Here is a 13,839-nt window from a genome sequence, read left to right as displayed (position 1 = left end):
AGTTTTAACTTAAGCTAAATGAAAATTAGAAATGTTGCCTTAGTAAATAACTAAGTGAAATAAAATAAGTTTCAGTTTTTGTAATTTTGTTTTTGTGAATGAACAAAAAAATCGTAAGCTTAAATCATCATATTTTAATAAAAAAATTATAATATATATATATATATATTATATTATAATGTATTAACATACTTTATTTTATGCTTGGTGCCTCCTAAAGTTCGTTCATAAGATTTCATTCAATAAAAAGTCCTTTCAGGAGGTGATGAAGCCTCTTCTCAGATGTTCTTCTGTTGTTCAGGAGATGATTGAGGGTAAAATGGTTGATGAAGACGGTTCTGCGGAGGGTGTGGTGACCGTCTCAGGTCGGTACGCACAGAACGCTCTACAGCGCAGCGTCAGTCAGTTCATGGACAAGAAAGACGAGGAAGCGTGGGAGCCGCACTTCAGACGCCTCGACAGCGGCCTGGTGAGAACATCAGGATTTATGATGCACTTGCTGCTGCTGGAAATGCTTTAGCTTTGGCTGATATATGATTTTGATTGTCAGTTTGAAGGTGAGGAGTTTGTGGACAGCATCAAAGGCTTCAGCACAGTCAGGAAAGAACACACCATGTTCACGGACACTAACCTTTGACCTTCATCATGACCTCTGACCCTCATCACATATGAGAGCGGGATCGGCACTTTCTCCAAACATCTGATATCAGAGGAAAATAAACTGAACTATGTTTTGGTGAAGTCAGAGCCGCTCTGGGACTCTCGTCTCTATGGACCTGCGACACTAATCGTGTCACCAACACAGACAGGAGGAAATCACAGCAGGCCAAAAAAACAAAACAAAAAACAGGTTCACATCATTATTGAACCACTGACTTGAAACTAATGTTTCTGTAAGATGGCAAACAAGTATTTTTCAAAGTTGGCTTGAATGCAATATTTGTTTTAACTGAACATTTCTTTTTCTTTTTCTGAATTTTCTTTTTGTTGTTGTTATGGCAGATGTAATATTTAAGCTTTAAAGTACAAGAAGTCACTTGATATTAATATATTAAAGACAACTTTTCATTAAAACTTTGTATAAAGTGATTATCCATCTGTTAGACGTCACCATCCCTTACATTTAAACTGAAGTTAATATTTGCTAATATTTGCACTCAAGCAGTTGATTTTATAATAATATATGATTCAATTTAACTGATCTTTTCTCATTTTTATATATATATATATATACAGTGCAATGCATAAGTGAATACACCCATGCTAAAGTTGACTAAAAAGAGGAATAAAAAATCATATTTTGGAAATTGAACTTAATGCCTTAATTTAAAAAATTAGGAAAAATCCAACCTTTAAGGACACCAATTTTCTTTGTGAATGAATAATGTATCGTAAATAAATAAATGTTCTTCCTTAAAATACATGGTGCATAAGTGAGTACACCCCTATGTTAAATTCCCATAGAGGCAGGCAGATTTTTATTTTTAAGTATTTAAAAAAAAAAAAATTTAGGATACTATGCATCCTGATAAAGTTCCCTTGGCCTTTGGAATTAAAATAGCCCCACATCATCACATAGCCTTCACCATACCTAGAGATTGGCATGATTTTATTTCAGTTAGCCTAAAAGCTAGTTTGATTTGCATTGAGAGATGATCTTATGGAAAGTACCCCATGCCAATCTCTAGGTATGGTGAAGGCTATGTGATGATGTGGGGCTATTTTAATTCCAAAGGCCAAGGGAACTTTATCAGGATGCATAGTATCCTAAAAAAAACAAAAAAAAAAAAACTTAAAAATAAAAATCTGCCTGCCTCTATGGGAATTTAACATAGGGGTGTACTCACTTATGCACCATGTATTTTAAGGAAGAACATTTATTTATTTACGATACATTATTCATTCACAAAGAAAATTGGTGTCCTTAAAGGTTGGATTTTTCCTAATTTTTTAAATTAAGGCATTAAGTTCAATTTCCAAAATATGATTTTTTATTCCTCTTTTTAGTCAACTTTAGCATGGGTGTATTCACTTATGCATTGCACTGTATATATATATATATTTTTTTTTTTTTTTTTAAATGTAACAATTTTTTGTTTGGTTTCTAAGGCTTGATTCATTTTCTTTTGCATAATTTGCATATTTAAACATAACATTTCAGGAAGTATGGGGATTTTTTTAATATAGTGGGTCATTTCAAATATTAACCATAACACAAGCTAACATACATTTTACTACTCCATGATCCCACTTTTTATAATCAAGCAATTCTGGGACAATGTTGTTTGACACACTTGACATTCAAATATTGGGGTTCATGCTCCCTAAAAATGGACAAATTAATGGGTTAATTGTGTATTTTTTTGTATTAGACAAGCAACCCCATGATAAGGAAAGTATACAACTGGACGCAAGTTATAAAATATTTTCAAGAATTACATTTTACAGTTATTTTCTTTAAAACATCTTTATGAATCTGGCCCGTTGAGAGGCACTGAAAGACAAATGCACACCGGGGTTTGATGAACAGAACAGATGCTTTTATTTGAAAACTGCCCTGCTACATACAATGCATTATAAAATACTAATTCATTAATGTTGCATTAAAAATAAGGTACAAAATTTCATGCATTCAAAAAGGCAGCGTTTCATTATTGCTTGTATAAATATATAATCTCTAGTTATTATAGTACGTGTACCCTGATTTACTGTGCTAATGTTCCTCAGAATCAGGCCACGACAACCTGACGACACAAACAAGAGCTGTAGTTCAATATTTTATGCAAATGTCGTGTTCTGCAAAACCGTTCCCTTTTAGATCAATTGAAAGTGCGTGAAACGACTTTTTCGTTCTGAATGCTTTACAAGCATAAAAACGACATGGACCCTTTTAATGCGAGGATGCATGTTCATCTGGGACACGAGACAGTCGAGTGCTTTACTTGCATTAACATAAAAACGACACAACAACTGACTGATGAAACAAATGAACACATCCTGTAAGTGTTGATAGTTCCCCCTCAGAACAGACTGATTTAGACCGAGACGTGAGATGTTTTCGTCCTCACATGCAGAAACTGCTGAGTTTAAAGGACTAGTTCACTCAAAAAAAAAAATGTCGTTCCATACCCGTATCCCTTTCTTTCATGGAAAACAAAGATAAACACTATCAAATGACTTCAGAAGATTTGGAATATGGCACACGATCCGTATGGACCTCTTCTATAATGCTGGGATATTCTTCACCTTTCCACAGAAGAAATAAAGGTTTGGAACGACATGACGACAGATTTTTATTTTTGAGTGAAATAATCCTTTAAGGTTGTGCGTCTGTGGGAACACATATGAACTCAATCTCTCCGTCAAAAAACAACATTCAGCTTTTACAGTCACACATTCAAAAATATCACCTCCGTCCGGTTTCAACAAAGACTAATAAGCCAGAGACAATCATTCAATCTTGTTACAGGACCTCGGTGAAGACAGACAGACGTGTTCATCTCTTTATGAGTGTTTTAGCTCTTCGTACCTTATCCTTCCTCCACTGTTGATATCTCACATCATCACAGATTTCACTTCAACTGGCAGCAAATACACGAGCCGTTCGCTCCTCGTCATCTGAATATTAATACTGTCATAGAGATGTTAGAAGCACAAACCCTAAAGCTGGCCAAACACAACAAAGACCATTTAGTATGTGGCAATGAAATGAAATATTATTATTCTGTTATCAATCGGTTCACTCTGATATGATTTTACAGCTACATAAATGACCTACACAAATATTTTCAACCTGTCTTTGCTGTAAAGTGTGCTTTCAAATCATAAGAAGCAGCTCAAAACGTCCTGAAAACTCATTTCATCTAAAGAGATCTAGATCTGCACTACAACAAACTCATCTGAATATGATGCAAACATGCATGGGTTACGACAGCTGCACTGTGATGAAAAGATATCAACTACAACAGAGGAAACTTGTCGAAACATATGAACTGCATTAAGAAATAAACTAAATACTGCCCTCAAGCTCACACACAATAACATCTACACCAAATAAAACACATTCAGACTGAGAAATAAATGCCACTGGCGGTGTAAATTCTGTGCATTGTTAGAGAAGAACATCATCTGGAGAGATGCAGATGACCAGATGTCCACTGTACCGATGAGATGCGCTGGTTTTCCGCTCTGGAAACTCTATGTGGGACACAACACTGAAACAACAGACACGATTGGACAGATCAGCGAAAGCTTAATATATTACACTAGCATTCAACAGTTTGGGGTCAGTCAGATTTTAAAATAATAATAATAATAATTGAATACTTTTATTCCTCGAGGATGCATGAAATTGATCAAAAGAATTATAAATAATTATAAAATATTCTTTATATTCTATAACAATATAAAGGCATTTATAATGTTATAAAAGATTTCTAATTTCAATTAAACTTTCAATTCATTAAAGAATCCTAAAAAAATATATATATCACAGTTTCCACTAAAATACGAAGCAGCACAACTGTTTAACATTAATAATAATCAGAAACGTTTCTTGAGCAGCAAATCATCATATTAGAATGATTTCTGAAGGATCATGTGACACTGAAGACTGGAGTAATGATGCTGAAAATTCAGCTTTGATCACAGGAATAAATTACAGTTTAAAATATATTTGAATAGAAAATTGTTATTTTAAATTGTAATAATATGTCACAATATTAATAATTTTACTGTATTTTTGATCAAATAAATGCAGCCTTGATGAGCAATAGAGACTTCTTTCAAAAACAAAAAAATCTGTCAGATTTTAAACTTTTAAACAGTAGTGTATATATAATTGTGTTTTTCTGTATATTATATTGTCTTCCGTAAGAGAAAATAATGTTTACGAACACACACACAGCACAGAGACAAACACAACACACACAGACAACAAAAACATATTCTACACATTTGTATTTACTTGGATAGTTTGGAGAAAAACGTATCCACAGAAGTGAGGTAAATCAGACAAATTCTCCCTTTGTGGATGTCCTTATATGGAATAACTAATTATAAATACAATTTTAATGTTTTTTTTGTTGTTTAATTTTACTCCGTTAGTGTTATATGAAATCAACACACCTCTGTCTCCTGATCTCTCACACCAGTGCTAAAGGTCAAATGAAGCGAGAGTAAAACATAAAACACACAAGATCAATGAGGTTCAGAGTGACAGTGATGGAGATGGATGAGTGTTTCAGGCGTCTCTGATACCTTTGAGGATGTAGTCGGTCAGAAGAGCGGGAACCGTGTCACTGTCCTCGCGCATGGCATGAAGAACTGCAGAGAAACACGGATACATGTTCAAAAACACACACGTGGACTCTCTTTAAATCTGGAATTATTATCAGAACATTTAATACTTTTATAACAATGCATTCAATATTAAAATCAAATATTACACATTACACACACACACATATATATATATTAGGGATGTCGATTTAACATGTTAACGATTTAAGGGAAAATAAACGCATTAATATTAATGCATTTAACGCACACACCTGCCCAAGACCAATGTAGTTCATATTACATTTCATAAAGTTGATTGGTGACGAACATGAAGCAGGGTAACAACACACTGAGTGATGGAGCCAATAGAAAAATAGCCTAAAATTCAAGATATCAGGGCAAAAATGCCCCAGTATGAGTTGTCTCACATTTCTTGAGCAATATCACACGAGCAACGAGTACAATATCAAACGAGTGCTGTTTTTATCCCGAATAGCATGAGTGCAAATGTGATACTGATTTTATACAAGAGTTGTTCAATCAATAAGAAGTTAATATTGTTTTATTTTAGACACAATATTGTCTGCTTTTGCTTGTGCTCCATTTCTGAATGAATCTGTTTTGAGCGAATCAATCGGGTGAACCACTGATTCAACGGCCCATTTATAAAGAGAGCCATTTACAATGACTTACTCATTTAGACATTTACACCTCTTACTGGCAGTTTTAGTTTCTTATTTAGAAAAAAAAAATCATATTTACTGTTACATATTAATAAAAAACACATTAAAGGTATAGTTCACCCAAAAATGAAAATTCTGTCATTTACTCACCCTCATGGCCGTTGAAGCCTAAAAGTTTATGTGTAATAAATTCTATGTTGAAACAAATATAATATTTATTTCTAAAGCTACTTTTTGTAATGTCTATTTGATGCTTTTCTAATTAAACACAATAACGACTTTATCTTTTGGGGGTAATTTCTCAACCAAATTTGATGAGCGACTAATCTGCGATTAATTAACTGACACATCATGTAATTAGATTATATTAGAGTAATAAGTAATATTTTTAAATTGCACACGCATTCACGTTGACTCACTCTTGGTCAGGATCTGCAGGTCTTCTACAGACGGTGCTCCGTTGCTCCTGTCATACGGGATCACCGTCGTCAAATACTGAGACAAAGAACAAACAAAAAAAGTAAAAAATCTAAAACAACAAAGTCCATTTTAATAGATGGATAATTTAACTGATTTTTCAAAAAATGAAAGAACATGGAAAAAAATTATTCTTGGAGAAACATACAGTATTGTTACACATATAGGAGACGTTCTCTACACACATTTTGGGGGGAAATCTGTGGATTTGTTAATAGTTTAACGCCATGCCAGCTACCCTGGCTATATTCATGGTGAGAAAGTGATTAAAAAAAGAACGATTAAAATTGTTTTTTTAATCTGGTCTTACTTCTTTAAAAATCTTTTCATAAGAGTCAACAAAAAAAGAAAAAATTCTAACAGAGTTCAGTTAGAAGGAAAAGTTACAGTTTAGAAAAAGACCCAAATATATCCTATTCATTCTTTTTCTTACTTGAATAGGGTAAAAATTTAACCTTTAGATATCACCATGAAAATTACTGAGTTGATTACTTACATCAAGACAAACAGAAAATGTATTACAAGTTTTTTTTAATTGTTTGTTAACATGGACAAACCGTGCATAATTAATTACAGATGTGCTAATTTGCATAAATACCACAACAGATCTAAACATTGGATCTTGTTGACATATAACAGTAAAATACTTAATGTTAAGGTCTGAATGGAACCCATTTAGGCTACCCATGAGCATTAATACATAGAGGCAGGAAGAAGTACTTTAGAAACCAGCCTTTATTAATTATTATTGCAGGGATGGGGTTTGGGACAATGATTCAACAAGACATTTTCTCCTGGCTATACCCAATGTTTAGATCTGTTGTGGTATTTATGCAAATTAGCACATCTGTAATTAGATTATGCACCGTTTGTCCATGTTAACAAACAATTTCCAAAAAATTGTAATACATTTTCTGTTTGTCTTGATGTAAGTAATCAACTCAGTAATTTTCATGGTGATATCTAAAGGTTAAAATTTTGACCCTATTCACGTAAGAAAAAGAATGAATAGGCGTATGAATAGACTATATTTGGGTCTTTTTCTAAACTTTTCCCTAATGGGTTTCTTCTGGACTTTTTTTCCCTTACTCAGGACATATTGAGGATACAAAATCAGTTGAGTTTGCTTCTGTTGCAATTTGTTCAATGTTGACCCCCATTTTGGCTTAAAATGACTGGACTATTGTTATACACTGATGATCCCATTCAGATCCCATTTCTTTAGGATGTAAGTGTTTATAATAGGTTTGAGGTCTGAAGGTGGAATTGGGCCTAAAAAGGTAAAATGTGTTAAAGGAAGCTGAAGTAGTATTGATATATGAAAGCATTATGAAACTAGTAAAAACATTGACAGACGTGAGGCTCTGCAGAGCTTTGGATTTTGTGGATTTCTGTGGATTTTGTGTGGGTTTGCTATTAGTAATTCTCATCCTTACGGTTCCTGGCACATACGAGCGGTCGGATCTCTGCACTCCTGTGGGCTTTATCTTCCTCTTCTTCTTCAGCAGCTCTCGATGCTCTTTCTGTCGGTTCTGCACGTCGATGAGAGCCGAGATGAACGTGTTCTTCACCTCCTTCTCATAGTCCTGCTCCTCCCGGACTGCCAGCTGATCGATGAGCTCCTCTGAGAAACCCCGGATCTGACGCTCCACCTCCTCGAGACGCTCCAGCAGCTCAGACACACACAGACCACGCAACCCTGAAATACAGAACAAACAACTCTTTCAGTCATTCAAAAAACAGACTCAAGCTTATCTCCACTTCTGCAGCACCATTATTTCATAACACCCTTCATTTCAACACTCCAGTTCTGTCTGAGATATAAAAGATATGTGTGAACATCTTCCAACATTACAGAGCTCAAAAGGTACTTGAACAGTTTCCATCTGACATTTCAGCAAAATCAACTAGATTACACCAGGGAAATTTCTCATTTCTACATACTGCCACAAAAAGTACTATGCTTTTAATTGTTTAAAGTTCAACAATTATGTGAATATTCGTGTGTATAATATGAATATTCGTGTGTCGAATATAATATTAGTATATTCGTTTAATTACTTAACTGTCAGGAATAAAGAAAAAAAAGCAATAAGAACAGTGAGGGTTTTCTAGTTTTCTATATCATTACATTATATTTTAGTGTTTATACACATACTCTGGGACGAAAATAAATAGTTGTACAAACATTTAAATTGCACATAAGGCAGTTTTTATATCAATGTTTTAATAATATAATTATGTTTTTAATCCAATTTGTTGGTGAAACAAACATTTAAATGATAATAAATTGTAATAACTTTCATGACAGATTTATTCAAACGTACATTCAATAATGAAGACATCTCTAGGATCAGGTTAAAGGGATGGTTCGGAGTAAAACCAACCTAGGGTCCTTTGCACCATGACCTCGAGCCAAACACCCCCCAGAAGCCTTTTTCCCTTGGTCGAACATTATTAAAGTTAGAGCTTATTTAGAGATATCAGGCGAATGGTTTAGTGCAGGCGCTAATGGATCCAAGTGTGTATCTCGTAAATTACCCCACTAATAATGCCCAGAATTGTACCAAACTTATACAGTAGCACAAATAGTTTCTGTACTCATAAAACGAGGCATTGGAAAGTTTGTAAGTACATCAGAAGTTTATTTAAATAACACTTGCCTGACGGCTCATGGGCATTATTAGTGGGGTAATTTACGAGATACAAACTTGGATCCATTAGCGCCTGCACTACGCCATTCGCCTGATATCTCTAAATAAGCTCTAACTTTAATAATGTTCGACCAAGGGAAAAAGGCTTCTGGGGGGTGTTTGGCTCGAGGTCATGGTGCAAAGGACCCTAGGTTGGTTTTACTCCGAACCATCCCTTTAAGTAAAAATATAATGAATTTGTAATATAGTGCATTTATTTATCAAAACTCTCCTCTCTAGAGATCATTTTACTAGCTAACTATCAAAGCTAGTCAATGAATGGCTTATCTGAGGTAAATGTGACATTATTCTCAAGCTGTTTTATTGACATCTTTCCACGGTTGAAACACCGATTGAGTGATTACAAGATACAGGATTCGTTTCAGTAAGTTGTACTGTATCTTTCAGCATACCTTCTGATGTTATTTAGTCTTTAAATAACATCAAAATTGCTGTTTCGGACAAAAACTTTCAGGGGCCCAAATTTCGGTGCATCATTAATACATACAATAATTGCACACCTTAATTATCTAATGCAGGGTTTCCAAAACTAGAACTTGTAAGTTGATGAAAATCTAATTATTAATTAAATCATAAAAAGTTCACATTAAAACAAATAATAAAAAATAAAAATATTAAATATTTTATTTGTTTCCCTGATATGCCATGTGACCATTAACCGATAACAGAGAAACATGAACGTGCGAATGCGATGTTAAATTATTGAATTTCGGCTTCGGCTGACAAAAAAAAGAGTTGTGAATAAAGACATGCAGTACTTACGTTCCTCGCAGCTGCTGCTGGATGTCGAGTGTGTGAGTGTGTGTAACTCATGCGACATCATGGAGAGGTCAAACTGAGATGGACTCTCATGTTCCTCGTCATCTGGAGACTCCTGCATGATCTCTTCAATCTCCTCTATCACCTGATTAACACACACAGGTTATGGAGATTAATGTACAGGATTGACCACATCTGTCAAGAGTCAAGACAAGTCACATTTATTTATATAGCGCTTTATATGCGCAAAATATGCGGCGTTCACACTGCTGACGCTTGCAATGAGAAACATCGCAAAATCGTCGTCATTTAGGAATAAGATTGCATGGGTGTTTGAATCGTATCATGATCTTTTAACGATTAATCTGACTATGACTGGCCCTCATTAATATACTCTCAAAGGGAGTGTGTTTTGAGTGTGAATACCTGTTCTGCAGTAAACAGCGGCTCCTCGTTCACACAGGAGATGATGATCGTGTGCATGTCCATCTGATCCCTGATCTCTTCGTCATCAGACACGTCAAGATTACGGACCTCCACCGTCTAAAACACACACACACACACAGTGTGAGCTCTGTCTGCACGGACTGAAGGGAAAGATGAATGGATGGACAGATCTCACCTCCTGAGGTCGGAGGTTCAGTGTGGGCAGGTGTAGTGAACGAGTGTGAGAGGTTTTCCAGTCCACTGGCATCACGTTGCCGTAGTTCTCCGTCAGAGCATTCCATATCCTGTGAAATAATATAAGAAAATAAATAAGACAAACAGTATCTACAACCTCTAATAAGGTTCATATATGCAGGTTATTGCTTTCTAAAATTTAACCCTGTAAAGCCTAACATGAAATAATAGTCAGAAATATATAATGAAATTAGTTTATTGAACATTTAGACAAAATATAAAAAAGTTTTGTATCATATTTGATACACCAGATTTGTATGGCTTATATATAATATAGTGAGAATATAGAGCTCATACTTGAGGACGAGGAAACATCTAGGCCTATTTTTTTTTCAGTGGCCCAAACTGAGCATAAATATGCAATTTGGTGCAGATGTTGATATTTTTATGCCAAAAAAGTAAGATGAGATTCTGACAGCTTGTAATGTAAATCAGGGATCTTTATAGCAGTATAACAGATTACTTACATAAAATGCATATAAATATACGTTGCCTCCCTGTATCTCTTAATAATATGTCTTAGTACGATGATATTTAAATACTCAGTTTTATTATCACATATAATATGGGGGGGGGGATGTCTCAATTGAGACATCTCTCAATCTCAATTGAGAGATGAACAAAAAAACTGTTCCTAAAAAGCCTGATGTTTCATATTTGATGCTCACATTTTAACATAAAGTTAAATAAAGATGATGTATGGATAATCAAGTAAACATAAGTTGCTTCAGTCCATTAAGTGTTCATCTTAGAACTTAAGTAACTTTTATATTGTTAATGGTTTATGAAAATAATTAAAGATTTCAATTTTATTTGTGTGACACTGATACGACCTTTACAAAATACTGGAACAAAATGGTACAAAATACTGGAACAAAATGGTACTTAAATGTATTTCCAAGAATATCATTGAACTACCATGGTAAATGTCCAAAAAATAAAAACGTTAACGTTACATTATTTTATAAAGAATCACAGCCACAAATGTGACTACTAAATATGACCACAAACTAATTTTCGACAACAGGGAGTTAAGTAATTAAAACGGCAACGTGTATATTTATATAAACTTCTTTACAATATAATTATATATATTACATGATATTTAAAGTAATAATCTTATTTTGAGTGTGTTGTTGTCACTCACTCGTCGTCGCGCAGCAGCTCGTGCTCGCTCACGGCGCGCACAGAGACGCTCGTGCACGCGCTGCTGGAGTGAGGGAAGCTCGCGCTCAGCGTCTCGTCGAAGGATGCGAAGCTTTGGATCTGCGGGGAATTCTCCGGTTCCGCGGTCCAGCTGGTGCTCGAATCGGCCGCTTTGAATTCGTTAAAATCCTCCCAGTCTTCATCGAGCGGAGCGACCGGGGCCGCCATAACTGTGGGGAACGGCCGAGACACAGAGAACGCGCGCGAGGGGGTGGGGCGACGCTGCCACGCAAACACGCGTAATCAAAGCCGCTTTTTTGATATTTGATTTATTTATTTGTGTGTAAATCTCCTTTTTATTTAATTATAAGTAGAATACTATCATTTTTTAATAATAAATTGAAAATACACCAACGTAGAAACTAATTAAATATAAAAAAAACGCTGCCACGCAAACACGCGTAATCAAAGCGAATCAAACGCTGCCACGCAAACACGCGTAATCAAAGCGAATCAAAGCCGCTTTTTTGATGTTATTTATTTATTTATTTTTGCGTGTAAATCTCCTTTTTAGTTAGAATAATTTAAAATAGTCAAGTCACATTTATTTATATTGCGCTTTTTACAACACAGATTGTTTCAAAGCAGCTTTACAGATATAACAGGAAAATTATGTAACAAAGTTTGTTTCCAGAAGAAAACAGCGTCACAGTCCAGCTTAAGTAAGTTCAGTGATGTTTCATTTTTGTTGTAAAAAATTATTAATTTAGTTCATTTATATATATAGCCGCTCTGGAGAAAACCGTGATGTCATCGTCCAGCTCAGTTCAGTTCTCATAGATCAATATTATTATTGAATATTAAATTTAATGTGAACCAAAACTCCATCAGGAGGCAGAATGGAGAAAAAACCTTGAGAGAAACCAGGCTCAGTCGGGGGGCCAATACACCTACGTAGAAACCTTATTAAAGCTAAAATAAATAAATAAAATAACTAGTTAATTTTTTTTTGTTCGTGTCTTAATGGTGATAATGTAAAAACAGTATTCTTTGAAGTAGTCTACATTATAGTATCAGGTAAAATAAATACCATTGTATTACCATTCATTCATTCTATACTATTACTATACCATGGTGCCACCACAGTACTTTTAGTAGTGGATTATTCTTGTAACAAAGGTAACCAAATATTCTGTAAAGGTTTAAGAATTGGTAACTACTGTTCAAAAATGTTAGTTTTTTTGTTTAGTCTTGTGTCCCCATGCAGTTCAATGTGAAATGCCTCATTATGTTTCAAAACCCTGAATGCTTTATTGAAAATATGCATACATAACATTTCCTACACAACAATACAAAACAGTACAATCACTTTTGAAATAACACATTTAATGCAAATGGGATGCCCTTCGGACAGGAGCAGTTATCGTGACGAAAACCTCTCGCACATCTGATTCACAGTCAAACATGAGAGCAACACACCTGCAGTTAGCTGGAAAAAAGAGACCCTCTTGCATATGGTTAGTAGAGTAACAGTACTACCCCCATCATCATCATCATCATCATCAAATGCATTAATAGTATGTCTACTGCTGTAATGAGCAGGCTTGTTTTTAGTTCTTTAAAACAATGAGGAATAGCCAAAGAAAGTAACAAACTGCTCTCAGATCAGCTAAATTAACAGCAAAGACGTGTCACAGTGCACAAGCATCAGCCTGGTCCAAGCAGCAACCGATTATTGTTGAGATTTTATTAGATGTGTATTTGCTAATGGCACAAAATGGTCCTCAAGTAAACAGGCAAAATTCAATGAAAACCATAACAGGCAGATGTTGCCGAGCAATGCAGAGATTTCACTGAAGCCATTCTATATCAAAATCCATTTTTACAAATCTTTAATAACTAAAATAGTCATTGGAACAATAGAATTGATCATGAATTGCTCTCAAACAATTGCTTTTATAACGAATTTCTCGTAGCGCTTTAGCGCCCAGCTGTTAAGATTCATAAAGTTGGCGAGGGTAAACCCTTAAAAATGTTTAATAAAGTGTTTGATCCAAGTTTAGAAAAGATTGTGAAATAATCTGGACATCCATTTAAAC

The 13,839-nt window shown here is 34.8% G+C and overlaps 2 protein-coding genes across 3 annotated transcripts; one reads left to right on the top strand and one right to left on the bottom strand.

Annotated features, from left to right (window-relative positions):
* The first annotated feature begins 305 nt into the window (after positions 1 to 305).
* On the top strand, positions 306 to 864 carry LOC311068753 (usherin-like). The gene is made up of 2 exons (XM_084091381.1): positions 306 to 469; positions 551 to 864. The coding sequence occupies exons 1-2, from the start codon at positions 320 to 322 to the stop codon at positions 635 to 637; spliced, it is 237 nt and encodes a 78-aa protein (XP_083947507.1). The 5' UTR covers positions 306 to 319; the 3' UTR covers positions 638 to 864.
* Positions 865 to 2,518: 1,654 nt separating this feature from the next.
* Positions 2,519 to 13,041, bottom strand: fez2b (fasciculation and elongation protein zeta 2b). 2 transcript variants are annotated; one of them, XM_084091851.1, is made up of 9 exons: positions 11,742 to 13,041; positions 10,536 to 10,644; positions 10,340 to 10,456; positions 9,917 to 10,058; positions 7,877 to 8,139; positions 6,383 to 6,458; positions 5,260 to 5,325; positions 5,128 to 5,155; positions 2,519 to 4,214 (listed from the first exon to the last, which is right to left on the bottom strand). In XM_084091851.1, the coding sequence occupies exons 1-8, from the start codon at positions 11,966 to 11,968 to the stop codon at positions 5,145 to 5,147; spliced, it is 1,011 nt and encodes a 336-aa protein (XP_083947977.1). In that variant the 5' UTR covers positions 11,969 to 13,041; the 3' UTR covers positions 2,519 to 4,214; positions 5,128 to 5,144. The 2 variants fall into 2 exon arrangements, with proteins under 2 accessions (XP_083947977.1, XP_083947976.1); XM_084091850.1 differs by lacking the exon at positions 5,128 to 5,155.
* Between the last annotated feature and the right edge of the window lie 798 nt (positions 13,042 to 13,839).

The sequence above is a fragment of the Abramis brama genome, assembly GCF_963993115.1.
Source record: "Abramis brama genome assembly, chromosome: 18".
Lineage (NCBI taxonomy): Eukaryota > Metazoa > Chordata > Actinopteri > Cypriniformes > Leuciscidae > Abramis > Abramis brama.
The sequence above is the reverse complement of the archived record's forward strand: the minus strand, read 5'-3'. Positions and strand labels throughout refer to the sequence as shown.